Below are 22,831 nucleotides of genomic sequence, written 5' to 3' on the forward strand. Positions count from 1 at the left end.
GCGCCTTTGCGGCAGCTGCCCCTAGCTTTAGTGCGTCCCTCAGCACATAGTCCTGGACCTTGGAATGTGCCAGTCTGCAACACTCAGTCGGGGACAACTCTTTGCGCTGGAAGACCAACAAGTTTCGGGCAGACCAAAGAGCGTCTTTCACCGAGTTGATGATCCTCCAGCTGCAGCTGATGTTTGTCTCGGTGTGTGTCCCTGGGAACAGCCCGTAGAACACAGAGTCCTGTGTCACAGAATTGCTCGGGATGAACCTCGACAGAAACCACTGCATCTCCCTCCAGTCCTTTGCAAAGGCACAATCCACAAGGAGGTGAACAACAGTCCCGTCCCCACCACAGCCACCTCAAGGGCAACGTGCAGAGTGGGTGAGACTCCTGGCGTGTTGGAAGGATCTGATGGGGAGGGCTTTTCTCAGCACCAGCCAAGCTACATCTTGGTGCTCATTGGAAAGTTCTGGCGATGAGGCATTCTGCCAAATGACTTTGACAGTCTGCTCGGGGAACCATCCCACAGGATCCACCCTCTCCTTTTCCCACAGGGCCTCTAAGACGTTACGTGCCGACCACTGCCTGATGAACTTGTGGTCAAAGGTGTTTCTCTGCATAAATTTTTCCACGAGGGACAGGTGGTACAGCACGGTCCAACTACTTGGAGTGTTCCGCGGCAGCGTGGCCAGACCCATCCTTCACAACACTGGGGACAGGTAGAACCTCAGCACGTGGTGACACTTGGGTGTTTGCGTACCGAGGGTCTATGCACAGCTTGATGCAGCCGCACACAAAGGTGGCCATCAGTATGAGGGCGATGTTGGGCATGTTTTTTCCCCTTTTATCTAGAGGCTTGTACATCGCATCCCTGCGGACACGATCCATTTTCGACCTCCAGATAAAGCGGAAGATGGCCATCGTGCAGGAGTCTGGAATAGGCCAGACCTGCACCACGTACAGCAACAGCGAGAGTGCCTCACACCTGATGACCAGGTTCTTACCTGCAATGGAGAGGGAGCGTCACTCCCACATGCCCAGTTTTCTTTTCACTATAGACACTTGCTCCTTTCAGTTTCTAATGCATGCCCCGGTCCCTCCAAACCATATCCCCAGCACCTTCAGGCCGTCAGCCCTGACGGTGAAGGGGACAAAGGATCGGTCAGCCCAGTTCCCAAAGAACATGGCCTCACTCTTCCCAAGATTTGCCTTGGCTCCCGAGGCCAGTTCGAACTGGTCGCAAATGTGAATCAGTCTGCGCACCGACAGCGGATCCGAGCAGAAGACAGTGACTTTGTCCATGTACAGGGAGGCTTTGACCTGAGTGCCTCCACTGCCTGGGATTGTCACTCCTCTTATGCCCGGATCCTTCCTGATGGACTCAGCAAAGGGTTCTATGCAACACACAAACAGGACAGGGGAGAGAGGGCAGCCCTGCCTGACTCCAGATTTAATAGGAAAGTTATCTGATTCCCACCCATTGATTGAGACTGCGCTACTGATGTTAGTGCAGAGCAGTTGGATCCAATTGCGAATTCCCTCCCCAAACCCCATTTTGGAGAGCACATCCACCATGTAGGTGTGCGATATTCTGTCAAAGGCCTCCTCCTGATCCAGGCTGATAAGGCAAGTGTCCACACCCTTGTCCTGCACATAGGCATTCATATCCCTGAGCAGCGTGAGGCTGTCAGAGATCTTCCTGCCTGGCACTGTGCAGGTCTGGTCAGGGTGGATCACCAATTCCAGAGCGGACTTGACCCGATTGGCGATGACCTTGGACAGAATCTTATAGTCCATATTCAACAGTGAAATGGGTCGCCAATTTCTAATTTCCTCCCTTTCCTCCTTGTACTTGTAGATGAGGGTGATGATGCCTTTCCTCATGGATTCTGACATGCTGCCGGCCAGAAGCATATTCTCGAACACTTCTAGCAGGTCTGGGCTGATCCAGTCCCACAGAGCCGAATAGAACACCGCCAGCAAGCTGTCGCTTCCGGGAGTTTTACTCTTCTCGAAGGACTCAAGGGCCTTAGTCAGTTCGCCAGGTTAGCGGTTTGTCCAGGCTCTCCCGTGTACTGTCGTCTAAGACCTCCGTAATAGAGGATAGGAAGGACTGGGAGGCTGTGCTGTCTGTGGGCTTCACGTCATACAATCTGGCGTAAAAGGATTTGCTGGTCCTTAAGATGTCGGACTGCGATGACTTTACTGAGCCATCGTCTTCCTTCAGGCTGCTGATCACAGAGCTCTCTCTATGTACCTTTTGGAAGAAGAAACGTGAGCACATCTCATCCTGCTCCACGGAGCAGACTCTGGAACGGAAGATGATCTTGGAGGCCTCTGAGGCAAAGAGCGAGGCTTGCTGGCTCTTCACCTCTTGGAGTTCCTCCTTGTCATCGACCCCCATCGACTGCAACCGCAGCAGGTTCTGCATGTTTCTCTGGAGTCGGGACATTTCCCTCTGTTCCTTTTTAGCTTTCTGGGTGCCTTTGAGGATGAAAAACCTCTTGATGTTTCCCTTGGTCGCTTCCCACCAGTGTGTCAGGGACTCAAAGAGGGGTTTCACAGTTCTCCAACCTTTGTAATCCCTCTCGAGCTCCTCAATGTTCTCTGGGGTCAGCAGTTGCACGTTTAGCTTCCATGCCTCCCTGCCCACCCGCTTGCCTTCCACTAAGTGACAGTCAGCCAGTAGGAGGCAGTGGTCAGAGAAGAACACCGGCTTGATGTCGGTGGATCTGACTGCGAATGCACGGGGCACAAACAGGAAGTCTATCCTGGAACGGATGGACCCTTCTGGCCGCGACCAGGTGTATCTACGCTGCGCTCCGTCTGCAGGGTTGTTGAAGACGTCGTGCAGCTTGGCATCCTTAACTGTTTCCATCAGGAATCTGGACATAGCGTCCAATCTGCTGTCGGCCCTGCCGGATCGTCCAGCCGCATCGATGATGCAGTTGAAGTCACCGCCCAGAATGACCGGCCTGGAGGTCACCAGCAGCAGTGGGAGCTGCTGAAAGACCGCCAGCCACTCGCCCTTTTTTGCCGGGGTGTACACGTTAATTAACCGGAGTGGAACATTCTTGTACATTACGTCTGCCAAGAGGAGGCGCCTGTCCACCACCTCCTTAACCTCTGAGACGGTGAAGTTGCCTTCCCGCAGCAGAATACCCAGGCCGGAGGAACGAGTCGTTTCCTCCCGACCAAATTGATGGCCCATGGGACCACCATCGTGACCATTGCCTGTAGGAGCTGAGGTGCGGTATCGCACACTCCTGTACAAACAACAGGTCAGCTTTGACCTTGGCAAGGTAGCCCAAGGTCGCAACACATCGCATAGTAGATTTAATGCTACGCACATTTATGGATACAATCTTTGCACCCATTTCAAAGCATTTAGTCTCTTACCAAACCTGTTGTCTTTGAGAGTTCCAGACCTTTGGTGTACTCCTGCATACCCATAGTGTTCACAAATTGCCTCACTTTGGATGGGCTGAGGAAACTGTCCTGAACCACCCCATTGGAGATGTTCCGCTCAGGTGACATCTGGGGGTTCGTGCAAGGAACGAGATTTGAATTGTTCTCTGTTGGAGAAGTCTCTCCGATCCTCTCCCCCTCTGGGGTGTTGCTGCTCCCGGCTTCCCGGAGCTGGGGTGCGCTGAGCGCTTCACTGCTCCCAGATTCCTGGGGTTGGGGTGTGCTGGCCTCTCGGGTTTTGGGCAAAGTTGGGGTGCGCTGGTCTCCTCGTTGTCTCCAATGTTCTGGAGCTCGGGTGTCTCGTCCTCCAACTCCCTAGAGCTTTGCCGCTTCTTCTGTAGGTGCCGCCCTTGCACTTCTTCGTCCGAAGAGCAGCTGCCCTTGTCATCCGTGTCGGATGGGAGACGCCTCTTGCCACTTGTCTGGGAAGTGGCTTGGTCCCTTTTTAGCCTGTTCTTCCTTTTGGCTCTCTTCACCAGCTGCCACTCCCCCTGCTGACTTTCCGCTGCTTCCTCCTCCATTGATTCGCTCTCCTGATGAGTTGGAGGTTCAGGGGGCAGTGCAGTTGATTGGCTATCTGCTGCCTCAATCTTTTCCTCCACCTTGTCTCTCTCTGTACCCTCCTTTGTCCCGTTGTTCTCACTGGGGGCCTTGGTGGTTGGAGGGTTGCAAGTGTCCTTAGTAGTATTGACACGAAGCATTTCATCTGCTTCCCCCTCGTTGGCTTTGGCTGCCCGTGCATAAGTGAGGCAGCATTTGGGGCAGGTCCTGGAGAGGTGGCCTGCCTCGCCACACAGGTTGCAGCACTTAGTCTGTTTGCAGTCCTTTGTCTGGTGCCCTTCCTGTTTGCAGTTCTTGCAGAGGACGGTGCTGCAGTTGGCCGCCACACGACCAGACTTGCCACATGAGCGACAAAGTTTTGGCTGCCCAGCGTAGACAAGGTAGCCACAGCTTCCCCTGATAGCGAAGCTGGAAGGAGGGTGGAAGATGGCTACCTTACCATCAGTCTTGAGCGTGACTTTGATCTGACGTTTGCATATCCAAATTCCCAAGGCGTCTCTAACCTCTGTGCAGCTCCCAACCTTGTCGACGTACCTGGCGAGGAAGCTGAGCACATCGGCGACAGGGATGTGGGGGTTGTAGAGATGCACCATCACCACACGGTCCCATTGCAACAGCAGAGCAAAGAGCGGCTCCACCATCAGGATCTTCATCTCCAGCTGGTCTCTCTTCTCCTCGAACACCTTCAGGAACTTGACGCAAGCTGCCACACTCCTGAAAGTCATGTCGAAAAATCCAGCGCTGGGGAAGTCTTGCAGGCAGTAGATCTCCTCCGCTTCAAATCCACACACCTTCAACAGGATCCGCTTGCTGAAGAAGGTCCGATCCATGGGTGCCCCTCCTTCGCTATCCTTCACCGTCACCCGAACGGTGTTATGTACCCCATGGTATGGGGCTCGACTGGTTATAGCCATCGCTTCACGACTACACTTGATCTTAGCCAAAAGGTCAAACTTGGCTTCATAACTATTTCAGATAAACAGATTTCACTACAGTACAGGAGAGCAATTATTTCTTCACCTCAACCCCTCCTCTCCCAGCCCAGCCTCCTTAAGGTAACACTGATACATTGGGCAATAAATCAAAGATTGCTGTCACTTCCATTTTGGTTTCTCCCCACGGAGACTTGCTACTTCAGGTGTCCATTCTTTGTCGAGATCCCTCCCATCAATAAGCATCTCCACAGGGAAACCTGCTGATACAGTGCATAAGTTGCTTTAATACTCTATATCTTGTTCTGTTTCATATCAACACTCAGCTGTTACCTACCTTGTTAGTTCACCAATGCCTTGATAAAAGTCATTCACAAGGGATTGCTAGCCTCTCTAAATGCATAGATATAAGCTTTCAATACTGACTTTTTTAACCTTTCCTCCACCGCTGATGAGTTAACTTGCTGCAAGTGAGAAGGCACTTCTAAATTGACTTACATTTTGCACCAAAGGTTGACCTTTCATACAACCATGCTTAACTTTAGACTATTGTGCCTTAATTTGCTGAAAAGCCAGCCTTTTTAGAGGAGTTTCAGCTAGCACAATACATGTGCAAAACACATGATTAGAGTGGTGATACTGTAGAAGACATCAAAGTTAAATATTTCTAAAATGATTCTTTTTCTTAGAAGTTGTATGTGATTTAAAAAGTAAAATTAAAATAATTGAGATAAGACGAGTAGAAGTAAATGATAAATTAATAGGCAATAAATTTGGTTTTTTTTCAACTTTATAAATTGCAATTGGGATAACATAAAGGTACTTCTGATACATAAATCAATTCTCTTGTGTAATAGGGTTTCTTTCAGCATCCATGTGAGCAGAATCCCATTTTAAAACAGCTGACCCCAAGATTGTAGAACCGTAGAATTTCATGGCACAGAAGTCGGCCATTTAGCTCATTGTGTCAATGCCAGATCTTTTCTAATGCAATTAAAATTTAATCCCTGTCCTGCTTTCTCTTTGTAGTCCTCTGTTGTTTACTATTTCAATAAATGTCTATGTTTTCTTAAAAGATGCAGTGGTTCCTGGCACATACACTTTGTGACACAGCATTTCATGCTTCCAAAATCTCTGCAGTAAAAAAAAACACCTAATGTCTCTCCTTATCATTTTTCATATCTTTTTCTTGTGAATTGCTGAAAAAAGAGATTTTTTGTTGAAGACCAAATTATAAAATAAAACTGGTGTAGAGTACTCATCTCAACAAATAGATTAAGGAAATAAAATGCTCAAAATGAAGTACTGTTTTAAAATGTATTCTCGTGATTGTGAAAATTCTGGGTGTGCTCTTATCGCTCACTTTTCAGAAACAGGAAGGGAGTATTCACAATTGCCTGCCTTATTATTTTGTCAAGGAAATGTTTATGAAGCCCTTTCTGTTATTTCCAAATATGCTCTTTTTATATTCTGAAATACCAGTCAATAACAGTTCTATAATTGATCCTTAATGGAAGAATGTAGTGCTCTGAAAATTGGCTACAAGTGAATTGTGATGAAATGCCATGTGGCAATTACTTTATCAAGGCTTGACTATTGTGGACTATTTGACTATCCTTGAGGGTTGCTGCTTCCTGATATTTTGCTTCAACTCTGAATTTGAGGAGTTATTGTCAATTGTCATAAAAATGCATCGACTTGGATTACTTGAGCAAGTTCCTTTAATCGTTGGCGCCTCGTTTTCATAGGAAGCAAACCTGTAATTCCCATTACAAATTAAAGCAAAGACATCATACAGCACAGAGGATGGTTGTTCAGTCTATCGTTATTGTGCTGACTCTTGGAAAGAACTATCCAATTAGTCCTGCTCTTTCTCCGTAGCCCTTCCTGGCCACTATCCAAGCTTGGTGTTATATTTGCCCCCGAGATGACCTTCTAACCAAAATCCACTCCATCACCACTGCTTCCATTTTCATAATGTCTCCACCCTGCCTCAGCTCATCTGCTGTTGAAACTCTCAACCATGCCTTTGTTACCTTGAAACTTGACTATTCCATTGCTGTCTTAGATGGCCTCCCATGATAAACATGACCTCATCCAAACTACTGTCCATATCCAAACTCATTTGATCATGGAACGACTCCCTCCTGTGTTCGACCAATTGGCCCATCTTATTCAATGCTGGCCCTCTGCAAGAGTAACTCAGTTAGTCCACCTCCTCATCCTTTCCCCCATAGCCCTGCATTTTTGTTTCCTTTTCAGGTGCTTACCTGATTTCCTTTATGAAAGCCTGGGCTGAATTTGCCACCCAGGCAGCTGAACCACATCAGGAGATAATCAGGTAGATGGCCAAAAGCTTGATCAAAGTGGTTGGTTTTAAACAATGTTTTAAAGGAGGAAAAAATGCTGGAGAGGCAGAGAGGTGTATGGAGGGAATTCCACAGTTTCAGGCCTAGGTGACTGAAGGCACAGCCACCAATGATGGAGAGATTAAAATCAGAGATGCTCAAGAGATCAGAATTGGGTGAGCTCAAATGTCTCCGATGTTTTTGTGCAATTGAAGATGATTAGCGATGGGGAGGGGTGAGATCATAGAGGGATTTGGGGGGGAAAAAATGAGAATTTTAAAATCTAGGCATTGCTCAAATGGGAGCCAATGTAGTTCAAGGAGCACAAGGGTAATAGGTGAATAGGTCTTAGTGCAAGTTAGGGCACGGGCAGTAAAGTATTGGAAGACCTTGCGATTAAATCGGATAGAATGTGGAAGACCAGCCAGGATGCATTGACAGTGAATTCCACAGGTAACAAATGCTGAATGATGGTTTCAGCTGCAGATGAGCTGAGATGGGGTGAAGTTAGACAATACAACAGAGATGGAAATAGGCAGTTTTAGTGGTGGTGTGAACGTGGTTGGAATCTCTTCTGGATCAAACGTGACACCAAGGTGGTGAGCTGCCTGGTTTAGTCTCAGATGGTTACCAGGGGGCAAGAGAGAGTTGGTGGCGAGGGAACAGAGTTTAGAGGAGGGATCAAAAACAATGGCTTCAGTCCTGTCACCTATTTTAAAAGAAGATTTGTGTATGTGAATCCCAGATCTTTCTGTATCCTCTTTAAAATGGTGGGTCATTTTCAATAATTGAGAGGAAACCTCTGACCTAATCTGGTAGTGTTACATAAGTAGTGTTATTCTCATTCACATGCAATTAAAGCTGCAAGCTTCTGTATCTGCCTATTTAGGTCATGATTTTGCAGATTGCGTGGCTTTACTTTTGTTATTTTTGAATGTATGAGCAGTGATTCACTAAGGGTTGGGTCTGTTATATTGGCCCCAAGTAAACAATACTATTCTTGATAGACTGCTAACAGCAGAGCTCATGCCAAACTTAGTGAAAAATTGAGGATTGCTGTGTATGTTGGATTAGGAATAGTTTGAGAACTGCCCATTGGGATAAGTGCATGGGCATATGCCTTTGCAAGACAGCAGTGAAGTATTTCCTTTTAAATGACATATATTCAACTGTATTAGACAATTACTGTATTAAAGGATATGTATTCTGTCAGTTCCACTACAGTATGGCTAGCAGGTCCTATGCAGCTGACACCACCAATGATAAATTTACGAATTTTGTTTTAATTCAGCAACAATGGAGATCCAGTTGTACTGGGTCTTCCCAACTACCATTGGTTTGTGCCGCTGAATTTACTGGCTACTTGTCTGTCTCTGGTCTAATGTCATGAGGGGTCATTGCGTCATGACATCAATTGTCAAATTGTTGGAGCTGCGGGCTGACAAGAGCCTGGGTCCTGATGGACTTCATCCTATAGTCTTAAAAGTAGCATCTAGTGAGATAGTGGGGATGCATTGGTTTTTATTTTCCCTAGATTCAGGGAAGGTCCCATTAGATTGGAAGACAGCAAATGTAACTCCATTATTCAAAAAGGGAGGGAAACAGAAAGCGGGAAACTACAGGCCAGTTAACTTAACATCTGTCTTAGGGAAAATGTTAAAAGCTATTATTAAAGAAGTTATAGGAGGGCACTTGGATAAGCTCAAGGTCATCAGGCAGAGTCAACATGGTTTTGTGAAAGGGAAAACGTGTTTACCCAACTTACTGGAGTTCTTTGAGGAAGTAACATGTGCTGTGTGGACAAAGGGAAACTGGTAGATGCACTGTACTTAGACAAGGCATTTGATAAAATGCCACATCAAAGGTTATTGCAGAAAATAAAAGCTCATGGCATAGAGGGTAACATATTGGCATGGATAAAAGATTGGCTGGCTAACAGGAAGCAGAGAGTAGACATAAATGGTTCTTTTTCATGTTGGCAGAATGTAATGACTGATGTGCCACAGGGATCAGTGCAGGGATCTCAACTGTTTACAATTTATATAAATGACTTGGATGAAGGAATTGAAGGGCTGGTTGCTAAATTTGCTGATGACACAAAGATAGCTAAGAAAGTAAGTTGTGAAGAGGACACAAGGAGGCTACAAAAAGATATAGATAGGTTCAGTGAGTGGCCAAAGATCTGGCAAATGGAGTATAATGTAGGAAAATGTGAAATTGTCCATTTTGGCAGGAAGAATAAAAGAGAAGCATATTATCTAAATGGTGAGCGATTGCAGAGCTCTGAGGTGCAGATAAATCTGGCTGCCCTAGTGCATTAATCTTAAAAGGCTAGTATGCAAGTACAGCAAGTAATTAGGAAAGCTAATAAAATGTTATCATTTATTGCAAGGGAAATTGAATACAAAAGTAGGGAGTTTATGCTTCCGTTGTACAGGGCACTAGTAAGACCATATTTGGAGTACTGTGTACAGTATTGATCACTTTATTTAAGGAAGGATGTGGTAAGGTTTACCACACTAATACCTGGAATGAGTGGGTTGTCTTATGAGGAAAGGTTGGACAGGCTAGAAGGGTAAAAGGCGACTTGATTGAAACATATAAGATCCTGAGGGATCTTGACAGGGTGGATATGGAGAGGATGTTTCCTCTTGTGGAAAAACCCAGAACTAGGGGTCATTGTTTAAAAATAAGTGATCGCCCATTTAAAACAGATGAGGTGAAATTTTTTCACTCCGAGGGTCGTGAGTCTTTGGAACTCTCTTCCTGAAAAGGTAGTGGAAGCAGAGTCTTTGAATATTTTTAAGGCAGAGGTGAATAGATTCTTCGTAAGCAAGGGGGTGGTAGGTTATCGGGGGTAGGTGGGATGCAGATGTCAAGTTATTCTCAGATCAGCTATGATAAATGACAGAGCAGACTCGAGGGGCTGAATGGCTTACACCTGCTCAGTTTGTATGTACAGATGCACAGAACAGGCTTAGCACCCGCAACGTCCTGCATTATTGTAACCTAATATGCTGTGGATTTTAAATGATTTGGCTCAACACCTGTAGGTTCTTATACTATGTAGACTGCTGTAATCAGTTGAGTGGGAAATCAAACAGTACAGTACACCCAATCTCCTAACTTCACATGCAAGGGCCAGTCATTGCTGAGTTGAAGTTAATGTACAGTAACCAAAGTGTTGAAGCATGTGCAAATTCTTAGGATTAAACAGCTCCATTCTTGTATGTAAATACATAAGACTAGCTCATTTAAATTGCCTTCTCATAACCCAGGATATGGAAGCTCTTTATGTAACATTACTTTTTAGTGCTGCACTTACATTCCAATCAATGTGAATGTCGCAGTGAAGTTAAAATTTAACAGGTATGAATGAAAATGAGCTAAAGAATCACTAGCACATAAAAGAAACATGATAGTAGATTAAACTGTCATCAAATTGAAATGATGACCTGCATTTTCTTATGGAATTCAGGGCAGCTGCCCTGAATTCCCCAAGAGCTTCATCTTTTAATTAACCAACCAACCTCCGGTCTTGCTACTGTTAATTAGATAAAATGTCCAAAGGGTGACATTTTTAAAATTAAAATTTCCAAAATATGCCTTGGCGAAATGCTCTGAGGGTAAATGTTGAGTAATTTATTTCTGAGGGTTGCAGATTCCTGTAGGAGTATTGTATGCCATGATTGCAGAGATCTTTGCTGAACAAAAAGTTCCCATCTATTGCTCTGTTGCCGATGTTTGCCTTGCAGTGTGTTTGCAAATGTTCTTGAAGTTGCTCACGTCATTTTGATGCAAGTAAAATATGTTGTGCATCAATGCGTTCATTTTAAGGTGTGAAACAGTCTAATTTTAGTAAGAGCTAAACAACAACTAAAAGGAAATGGATCATTACAATGCTAGGAAAAAGACATTTTTTTCACATAAATGAAGGATCAATGGGTGTTCAAGTAAAGAGCATTCTTTAGATTTAGAAATCCTTATGTCAGATCATGATTGAGCTAGCTTAGTTTAACACTTATATACATTTGGGGATTCGTTGGATATATTTAATTTTTAAGGAAACTCATTGAATAATGCACGTTATGCAGCTGCAAATCTATTGACATTTGACCTGCTCATTCAACGTAAACATGTTCATTGTGGATCCACAATCTATATTGCATACCCTATGGAGGTGTTTTGGCTCTTGAAGTTATAGCAATGTTAAAGGACTTCTTTTTCATGTGCTTTGAATCGTGGAGAGATAGGGATATACCTTGTGACTCTGCATTAAAGGCACTATATAAAACAAAGTTGTTTTAACTGATAGTGTAATGTTGCTCCAGTGCATAAGTTCTCAAGCTGGGGTCTGAGAGATCTTCAGACTTCTACCTCATTAGAGTTGCATTTTTTCCTGTGTGTATACTTGCCTGTGTGTCTCTATACTAATAAACAAGTTCTACAGTGATATGTTCCATTACTTTGTCTATCTGCTGACTTCATAAGCCCACTTATCAACTTTGTTTTGGAGTCATTCTGTACTTTTGTATCCAGGGTGAGAAAAGGACCATTATTTTCTCACCTTGATCCCGATGACTTCTTACCCATACCCCAATCGCTGCTTTACCCTACTTCCCAATCTAGGTGCACGAGAAGAAATAGTTGTTGAATCCTAAATGAGGGAGGATTTCATAGATTATGTATTAAATTAATGGCGTGGCAAATGTTTTTGAGTACATTTGAGATGAGTTAAGCTATCCTTGTGGTGCTGGGGTCCAGTTACTTTTAATGATTTTGCACTTTCAATGTGGGAGTTTAAAGAGAATGGTCAAATTGAAAAACCTATGTCCGATCTGGATAATTTTAAATACGGAAAGTAAAACTGATATAGAGTTATACGCACTAATGGGATATGTATACAGGGTCAATTTGAAATATTTGTAATAAACATAATCAGGAGTTAGCCTCTTGAGCCAGTTGGCGCTCTATAATAAAGGATTGTTCAGAAATGTTAGCTTTGTTGATAGAGCTACTCAGAAGGCTGCAAATCAGTATGAAGAGCCAGAGAGAGCAATGTACAGAGCACTTGTTTTATGTGTATGTGTGTGAAAGGGGAGTGCAAGAGAACTGTAACAACAAGGTGATGATAAACCTTCCCTTTAACACTGCTGAAAGAACATTTGGGTCCATGATGTGAAGAAAATTAGGATAAGTACAATTAAGCTTGACTTAAGAGAATGCAACAGATTTTGTTGAACATTGTAGTGTTGAGCAATATCTTCTGCTTATAATGAATGTTATGATAAATGGCAATCCTTAAATAATGGCAATAAAAGTTGTAATTCTAAGTGCATTCATTGCCTTTGTGTGGCAGCAAATATTAAAGAGATTTACAATGAAAGTTTTGTGTGGGGATATAAATCCTACACTTGTTTTCTTCCTGCTAAAGCTTGTCTCAGTTGCTGATATAGAGGAGTTAGCGTAGTTTTAAGATGCTATGATTATAACTTGTGTTTAAATTAGAAGGTTCAGGACAGAACTAAGATCTCTAAATATTGTCAATTATGGGGGCAAAAGACAATGGTGGCAGGTTATTTTGTTGAGAAAGAAACAGTTAACATTTCCCTGTTCTGATGAAAGGTCATCAATCTGAAACATTATCTCTTTCTGTCTCCACAGATGTTTCCTGACGTGCTGAGTACTTCCAACATTTTGTTTTTATTTCAGATTTCCAGTGCCCTCAGTGTTTTGCTTTTGTGCTATTTTGTTGACATGTGAGGTGGAAATTTGACACTGCTACTAACAGTGCTTATATTGGCTTTGTGTTAGTTCAGATTTTTGTAACGCAGACACTCGGGAACTAGAGTTCGTGAGCTGGCTCTTAGTGTTTACGCTGATAAATTTAGCTCTAGACTTAAAGACTTCAGTCTTTCCCTGTAGCAAACTGACCTGTGAGAGTGCACGGGGTATCACGACTATGCATGCTTTTCCCCACCATTCTGCACTGTCTTTGAATTGTACAGCTACTTTACCTCACTTGCTTTTTTTTTTATAGTATTTAAGCAATCATATTTGTTAAAAGGAGGACTACTAAGGCATTTGATTTGGGGAACGTTGTTGCTGACCTATTTCCAATGTTTTGTTTTGTGAGTAAAACAGTTGGCAGGGAATTGCGCTAAACTTGCACATTTTAGACTAAGGATTTAAAAGTAGAATTCAAGCTTTAAGCTCAAATGCTGACAGGTTTCAAATACTGAACGTGCATCCACTAGATGGAAATTCTTCTACATATCCAGTCAATTGATTCCAGCATGTCAAAGTTGACATGCTGTTCTTCTCCAAAATAATGTGGAACATCCACCACTTGTTGCTTTTCCCTGCAAAATGGAAAAATTCAATGACTGTGTGCAGAGTACTGTCTCATCACCTACAGTAAAAAGCAGCAAAATAAATCTAATACAAATCATTATGCTAGACAGTTTTTACAACACTAACGCATTCCGTTTAAATCCTAACTTCAAGCTAGTACATCTTTTAGACTTCCTCTGCAGGACACACTTAGTTGGTTTAAGCTTTATGCAGGGAAATCTATTCCCAGGTACAGGAGCCCTTCCCACACTACTCGAATGTATCCCTTCTGATGGTTTATACACCCCCTCCCCCTTTAAGGGATCTGCTTCCTAAATGATGCCACCTTGGTAAATTGAAGAAATGTCTGTGTATGTGCAACGTATGGCGTGTTGCAAGAAAGAGGGTGGTAAATTGTTCATGCCCCTTGACAAAATAAACTTATGATTCTTTCCACCATATCTCCCCCCCCCCCCCCCCCCCCCCCCATCTAAATTAGCGGGGGCAAATGAATCTCAAATTAATTTCTGCGTTGTACTGTTTCTACTTCAATAACTTTCTTAATGGAATGCCAAAATCTTGAATTGAAGAAACATGTTTTATGACATAAGTGTGGAATGATTGCCTTTGCTTTGAGTGAATCATTGAGAACTTTGAATGGAGCCATCAATTAAGTTTTAATTTAGTGGCTTATTAAATTAACTGCAATTTGTTCCATGACAAGTCAGTAGCACAAAAATTTTGTTTTTGCAATGATTCATTAAATTGTAACTTATAATTACAACAAAAAACCCGATCAGGCTGCTAATATGGTGGAAGTAGCAAAGTGGTGATATTACTGGGCTAAGCCAGAGGCCCAGACTAATGCACAGGAGACAGTTGAGTTCAAATCCTACCACAGCAGCTGAGGAAATTTAAATTCAATTAATAAAATCTAGAATAAAATGCTAGTCTCATTAATAATCATGAAACTACTGGATTGTTCTAAAAACCCAGCTGTTTCACTATTGTCCTTTGGGGAAGGACATTGCTGTCCTTACCCATTCTAGCCTACATGTGACCACAGACCCACAGCAATGTGGTTGACTCTTAACTGCCCCCTGAAATGGCCTGTCAAGCCACTCAATTGCATTGAAGTGCTACGGGAAAGTTAACTAAAAATGAAACTGGACGGACCACCCCGCAATGACCTTGGCACCGGAAACAACAAAGACACCAATGTCCTGGACGACTCCATCACCATTCTTTGTTGTGTCATGTCACACTAGCAGGGCAGACCCACCAGAGATGGTGGCACGGTGGTATGCAATTGGTATGAAGTGGCCCTGGTAGTTCTCAACATTGACTCTGGACCTCATTTGGACAAAGTAGCCTCCCACTGATTACAGCCTAACACCCTTGCTCAGCTGACGAATTAAGTGTTCCTCCATGTTGAATACCATTTGGAAGAAGCACTCTGGGTAGCAAGGGCACAGAATGTTTTCTGGGTAGGGAATCACCCTGTTAGCAAATGGGATAGGATCAGAGCAGATTTAGCAGCTCAAAACTGGGTATCCACGAGACGATCTGGGCCATTAGCAGCAGCAGCAGAATTGTATTCAAGCGTAATCTGTAACTGTCAAGCTGGGGATCAACCTTGGATCAATGAGGAATGTAGTAGAGCATACCAGGACCAGCACCAGGCTTAGCTAAAAATGAGGTGCTAATCTGGTGAAACTCCAATACAGGACTACATGCATGCTAAACAGCAAAGCATCAGGCATAAGAAATTGAACCCACAACCAATGGATCAGCCCAAAGCTCTACAGTCCTACCACATCCAGTTGTGATAGGTGGTGGGCATTTAAGCAACTAACCAGAATAAGAGGCTCCACAGGCGTCCCCATCCTGGATGAGGCCAGACAAAACCAAGCATGGTAGTGCAAAGATGAGGCTGAGGTATCAACAACCATCTCTTGCTATAAGTGCCGAGTGCATGATCCATCTCTGCCTCTTCCGGAGGTTGCCACCATCATAAATGCCAGTGTTCAGACAACTTGATTCACTCCAGGTTATATCATGAAACAGCCAAAGGCACTGGACACAGCAAAGGCTATGGGCCCTTACAACATTCTGGCTGTAGGATTGAAGACTTGTGCTGTAGAACTAGCCATGCCCTTAGCCAAGCTGTTCCAGTACAACATTGGCATCTATCCGAAAATGTGGAAAATTGCCCAGGGACATCCTGACAACAACAAGCAAGACAAATCCAGTCTAGCCATTCACAGCCCCATCAGCCTACTCTCAGTCATTGGCAAAGTGATTGAAGATGTTTTTGACAGTGCTGCCAAGCAGCAAATGCAGCGACAACCTGCTCATCGGTTTCTCAGTTTGGATTCCACAAGGGCCACTCGGCTTCAGATCTCATTACAGCCTGGGTACATGCTTGGACAAAAAAGTTGAATTTCAGAGGTTGGGTGAGAGTGACTGCCCTTGACATCAAAGTAGCATTTGACAAAAGGGTGGCATCCAGGACTCCTTTCAAAACTGAAGTCTATGAAAATCAGGGGGAATACTCTGCACTAGTTGGAGTCATAACTAGCGCAATAGAAGATGATTGTGGTTGCTGGAGGTCAATCACTTCAGCTTCAGCTGCATCAATGGCCGTCTGCCCGTCATAAGGCCTGAAATGGAGTTGTTCACGATGATTGCACAATGTTCAATATCTTTTGCATCTCCTCAGATACTGAAGTGGTCCATGTCCATATGTAGCAAGGCCTGGGCTGATCAGTAGCAAGTAACATGTGCTATGCAAGCGTCAGGTAATGCCCATCTCCAACAAGAAATAATCTTAAGCATTTCCCCTTGCATTTCAATGACATTACCATTGCTGAATCCCCACTCTCAACATCCTGAGGGTTGCTATTGACTAGAAACTGAACTGGACCAGCCATATCAATACTGTGCTACAAGAGTAGGTCAGAAGCTTGGAATTCTGCTGTGAGTAACTCACCACCTGATTCCCCAAAGCCTGTCCAAGGTACAAGTCAGGAGTGTGACGCAGTACACTTCACTTGCCTGAATGAGTTTAGCTTCAACACCACTCGAAGCTTGACATCACCTAAGACAAAGTAGCCTGCTTGATCAACATCCCATCCACAATCTTAAATAGTCACTCCCTCTATACAAGTGCACAGTGGCAGTGGTGTGTACCATCTACAAGATCCCCCACAGGAACTCACCAAGGCTCTATCGACAGCACCTTCTAAACCCGCAACTTCTATCACCTGGAAGAACAAGGGGAGCGGCAGATACATGGGAACACCACACACACACACAATTGAACACTGAGCAGTTGAGCACACACACACCATCCAGGACAAAGCAGTCCACTGATCAACACCGCATTCATTCCCTCCATCACCGGCACACAGCAGCAGCAGTGTGTACTATGTACAAGATGCCCTGCAGCCAAACCTCCTATGACAGAGCCTTCCAAACCTCAACCACCTAGAAGGGCAAGGGCAGCAGACGCATGGGGAAACCGCCACCTGCAAGTTCCCCTCCAAGCCACACACTATCCAGACTTGGAACTATATTGCTGTTCCTTCACTATTGCAGAGTGAAAATCCTGGAACTCATTCTTTAACAGTCCTGTAGGTGTACTGACACCACATGGACTGCCAAGGTTCAAGATGGCAGCTTATCACCACCTTCTCAAGGGCAATTAAGAATTGGCAATAAATGCTGGCCTTGCCAACAAAGCTCACATGCCAAGAACAACATTTTAAGAAGGTAGACTTATTGATACAACCAATATGCTATATGCCTATGGTAGACTACGTCTGCAGGTTTAAACGATTTGCTCTGCTTTGTTTTTTTCCCCTAGAATACCCTCACAAATATGGGCCAGAAGGAGGCTGTGCTGACCATTCAGTGTTTGAAAGAATGAAGAAGTACCAGATGACAGCTGTAGAAGAACCCACACCACAGGTGAGCTGGCTGCATGACAGCCCACATCTCTGGTTTAAAATTCAAATTTCAATTATGATGTACCATATATTTAATCCATACTGCACTGAATGAAATAAGTAAATCTTATAAGTAAAACTTTTCCACTCCAGAGTCCCGAGCATGTAACCTGGGTTGATATTTAAGTGCAGTTCTGAGGGAGAGCACTGTTAGAGGTGTCAATTTTCAGATGATATGTTAACCTATTGCCCTGTCTGCTGACTTGATTTGGCATGCGATCTTATGGTAGTATTCAAAGAAGAGCAGGGATGATGTGGTCTCCTATCCAACATTTATACTTCAGCTAACATTACCAAAACAAACTATCTGGCCATTTATCTTATTGCTGTTTGTGGGACTTTCCGGTATTCAAATTGGCTGCCATATTTCTCCACGTAACAACTGAGAGTACACTTAAAAAGCATTTCCTTGGTGGTGAAGTACTTTCATTGGCCTGAGGATGTGAAAACTGCAATATTAAATGCAGGCCTTCTGAGCAGGAATTCCCTGCATATATTGATGTACTATTATTAACCAAAATTCTGAAAGTATTTATTATTCAGAAGCAAGTGAAATCATCAATGCAAAAATGGGTTATTTCTGTTCATTTTTATGGTAATAATGTGCTAGTAAATTCAAAATTGCAGAATTCTAATGATTTTTGTGGCTTATAATCAGTTGAAAATCTACATCTTAGGATTTTTTTGCTGGGTCATGCGGGCACCTGGTAATGAATTTGCTTCACTTATTGGAAGTCAGATTGTCTAGTTTGTCTTTTTAATCACCTGTTTTCATTGACAAATGGAAGGCATGTGCTTGGACCATAAGTGTACAATGTCACCAAAATTGAAAAGAATAAGATATAAGACTAAAATACATTGAAAAGATTGGGCTACGCTAGGCTTGAATTGTAAAACATTGAAGGTTTGGGAAACTGGGAAAGTAAGGGATAATGTAATTTTGAGACTATGGGAATGTACAAGAGAGAGGGAGATGGCTCAAAGATTTACACAGTGGGACTGCAGGATGAATGAAGGGTGTGTATTTGGAACTTTGGAGGAACAGTGAACATTGAAGTAACATTAGCAACAAAGCAGTGCGCAAAACAGGCCAGCAGATGTTTCTAAAGTCAAAAATTAGTGGAGGCGTGTGGGGGTGGGTGGTGGAAATGGGGAAAAATCCTGGCTGAATTACTAAAGTTGATTCATCCCCATCACCCACAGGTCAGGATCATTTTTTCCTCCCAAATGATGTCCTAAAGGCATGAAAGTCATCATATCTTGAGAGTTCTAATACAGATTTGACATGGAAGCCATATGAAACCGTACCATTCTGAAACATGTCTAACTGTATTATTGCAAAATTGGAGTCTCCAAACTTAGAAATTAGGTATATGTTTTTTTTTTCTGTGTGCTTTTACATATACTGTTGGAGGTGATGCAAATTAAGTTTAGTACCACTGGTTTTTAAAGATGTGGAACTTTTAATATACAACTCTTTGCAATGAAGAAAGGATAAATTACTACCAGTAAACAAAATGATAAAATGGCTGGCACCTTTCCCTGAGTATTACAGGATAAGCTTTAAATGATGGTACTCATGAATGTATTATGTGTGGGTTTATGACTGTTATCAGTTTGCAGGTGAAGTTGCTGAAAGTAGTTCTTTCTAATGGTTTAATAAATTATCGTTAGTTGCCCTTTTAGATTTCTTTTCACCTCTTAACGTTTCAAATCATGTATGCAGGTTGAAAGCCATTTCTTTGTACGTTTTCAAATACATTTAAATAGTGTTTCCCCTATCCAGTGAGACATTTACAGCTATGGTTGCCCTTTGGACTAGTAAATTGAGTATTGTTGTGGAATTTTCTATTGTTGAAACAGGCATGTTGTCATCAACACTCTATTTTCTGTTTGACTGTTGCCTTTCGTTGCAGAAACCTGTGGATCTTGAGCACAAACATAATTATGAACCAGTTATTTTGAGAAAGCGTCGTGCAGCTCCAGAAGAGAAAAACACTTGTCAGCTCTTTATTCAAACAGATCACCTGTTCTTTAAATACTATAGTTCAAGAGAAGCAGTTTTGGCCCAGGTATGAAATAGAGTTAAATCATTATTCCAATTAAAAATGTGTCTATATGTAATAAAATCAAACTCTTCAGTTTATGTGGCTTGTTTTAGATGTTTTGATATTTAATCCTAGGTTTACAGTCTTTTGGACTGACTTTTTGTAAATGTTTATGGGTATATTATGAATTTAGTCGCAATTTATCACTGTCAAAAAAAGGCTTCCTTGGAACTTTACTCAAATGTGTGGGTTCACATAATTGGCTTTTGAGAACAGTTTTAGAAATGATTCAAAATTGGCTGTGAATTACCAAACACAAGTAACAAGTCAGTTCAGTTGAACACATTAAAGCTGTGATGCTTCCTTCTCCATCACTGAATTATGCTTTCTAACTAATGTTTCTCCAACCAATGGAAGCTTCTTGTTCTGTTGAAAATAATTAATAAAAATGCTGCCCAATTAGCAGTCATTCTGAAGCACCTATAATGAATTTTTGAACTTAACATGAGTTAATTTCTTAAGTGAGCTCATCCCTAATTTATTTACATACCATTTAGGGACTAATTTCCTGGAGCAAACCCTAATGATATGGCTAAATGGTACCCCTTGGGAGTACTATTGGAACTAATGCCAGAATATCACTACATTCTGTGTTTCGTGTCACTTTTATATTAAGATTTTCATGATTTTTATTTAATTTGGTTGCAAATGTATCATTTGCCATTGTAAGTTAGATTGCTACAGCAAGGTCCAAGATGTGTTGGACTTAATTTTATGAAAAGAGATTCATTTTGAAAGAACATTTTCTGTAAATTCTGCAAGATAAATTTAAATAATGGTTATTAAATCTGACCTCAGTTTGGATAAAGTTTGCAACTTGTCAGATGTTCTCTCAGTTTTCAAAATATACTATTATGCTCGTGATTAATTAATTATACTTTGACAGCCGCAGCAGAATTTTTTGATTTTTCTGGTCTTCTGTAATTGAGAGAAGGGCCAGGCATAGCAAATTGAATTTTAAAAATGCTTGTTCTAAATACAGTTAACTCTTTTGAAGTTTTGACCATTTAACTCTTTAGAGTTTTCAAAAACATCTTGCCATTTTTGGATGCTACTTGAGGTGTTTAAGTGCTAGAGAATTATCTCATTTCAGCAGCTATTATTAGAAATAAAATAATTCCTTGTATATTTCATCTCCAGATTTCCAGTCACGTCAAAGCAATTGACACAATTTACCAGACAACGGATTTTCACGGAATCAGAAATATCAGTTTTATGGTGAAGAGAGTACGAGTAAGTACTAATTCAGTTTGCATTATGTCTGTAGGACACACACTATGCTGATGGATAATTTTTTCTCTTTAAAAAGTAGACAATCAGTACACACACATTCATGCACCAGACCTCTGTATCACTAGAATTCCAATCACCTTCCTGAAATTTTTTTTTTGAGTCCATTCAGTTGATTCCTTATCCATCCTACTGTACGTATGTTCTTTGAAAGTAAAATTGTTAACTAAACATAAAATTATTTCTGAAAAAGAAAATTGTAAAACATGTCCCATCTTCCAAGCCTTTCACCTTTCCCTTGTAGGGATCTTCTGTCTGTAGGGCCTTGAACTTGCCTCCTGTTTACCTCCTGTTTACAGCTAGAGTTGAAATTCTTGGATCCAGCTATATTCCAACCTTTCTGCCTGTGCCCCAAAGAGTCCAAGAGGTTTGCAGCTATGATCATTGGGAAGCTGGCATTTTAAGCCTGGCAAAGGACTCAAATAGCTGATCTGAGCATGCTCAATTTCTTTTGTGCTCCTATGTGCCACCTACAAATAGTGAAAGTGTGCACCTGTTTGCTGGCGTCCAGCTTCAGCTCTGGCCTGCCTCTTCCTACCACTTTGTGACTGTGGCACACCATTCCTAACTGCTTGCTAAATTATTCAGAATTGCTGAGTTTGAGCAGTAACTGGCTGACGCCAGAATTTTTAAAAAATGATTGTGGGTTGACAAATGAATGATAGCTTAAATTTCCCTGGAGTGCTCCCTCTGCTCCTCTTCCCACCCATGCCTGCCACCATTTCAGAGGAAAGGGAAGATACTTACGGAATGTGAGAGAGAATGACTTGATGAAATAAATACACACAGTCAAGTGAGATAAGGCTTGAAATCCTTGGAGAGGGAGAGGAGTCGAAGTATGGATAGGCAGATGCACACGTGTAAAGGATTAGGTTTGGCAGTCAAGTGGAAATAGTTTCAGAAAAATGCAGGGTTTTTTATGGTCAGTGAGCAATGCTACAGGAGAATATTAAATGGTTTAATGTATTCATTTAACACATTAGATAGAGTATATTCCTCAAACAATTTATCCTTTCTCCTCCAATGTGTTATCTAACACGATAAATAACACTGCCTTTCAGATCAACACCACAAATGACGAACGAGATAGAAGCAACCCATTTCGGTTTGCAAACATTGGTGTCGAGAAATTCCTCGAACTCAATTCAGAACAGAATCATGATGATTATTGCTTAGCCTATGTGTTCACAGACCGTGATTTTGATGATGGTGTTCTGGGACTGGCTTGGGTTGGTGCACCAGCAGGTAAATGTTTGCAGACCTTGCTATTTCCAATAACTTGGGTTCTTTGAATTAAATAGCAAAATCACTAGTTACTCCCAACAAGCACCCGCCTTTGACAATCGAAATGACCAAAGTATACAGTTTAAAAATTATAGAATGATGTGATAAATGATAGTAGTCTTTGTTAAAGGAAAATATCATTTCTATTAATTTTTCATAGTTTTAATTTTTTTTAATATTGGGCTTTTGCTGTAGTTTACTCAAGTAACTTCTATTTTAATTTTTCATAATTTAAATAAAGCTTTTAATATTGGGTTTGATGTAGTAAAGGTAACACGCCTTACATTTTCATGTTCGTTTAAATCAAATGTGGAACTTTGGAAACAGTTCCCCCATTTCAAAAATAAAATGAACTAAAATTCTAACCCAGAAGAGAATAATAAATTGAGCTTAATTGATATGTAAAAGACCAAGTATTTGTAAAGATTTAGTGATGTTTTGGACTTATGCCTCTAACTCGTGAAAACATCGTGGACAGGAAGAGATCCTTAAAGTGTCACGGTCACG

At 42.3% G+C, this 22,831-nt stretch overlaps 1 protein-coding gene across 1 annotated transcript in view; it reads left to right on the forward strand.

Annotated features, from left to right (window-relative positions):
* The window catches only part of adam10a (ADAM metallopeptidase domain 10a), a 148,324-nt gene that overhangs the window by 100,576 nt on the left and 24,917 nt on the right, over window positions 1–22,831 (forward strand). The window contains exons 5-8 of the mRNA XM_078530310.1: window positions 17,501–17,604; window positions 19,559–19,714; window positions 20,891–20,983; window positions 22,102–22,285. Coding sequence (XP_078386436.1) covers window positions 17,501–17,604; window positions 19,559–19,714; window positions 20,891–20,983; window positions 22,102–22,285 — 537 coding nt within the window. The remainder of the gene's footprint in view (window positions 1–17,500; window positions 17,605–19,558; window positions 19,715–20,890; window positions 20,984–22,101; window positions 22,286–22,831) is intronic.

Source organism: Cetorhinus maximus, chromosome 26 (genome assembly GCF_964194155.1).
Source record: "Cetorhinus maximus chromosome 26, sCetMax3.hap1.1, whole genome shotgun sequence".
NCBI lineage: Eukaryota > Metazoa > Chordata > Chondrichthyes > Lamniformes > Cetorhinidae > Cetorhinus > Cetorhinus maximus.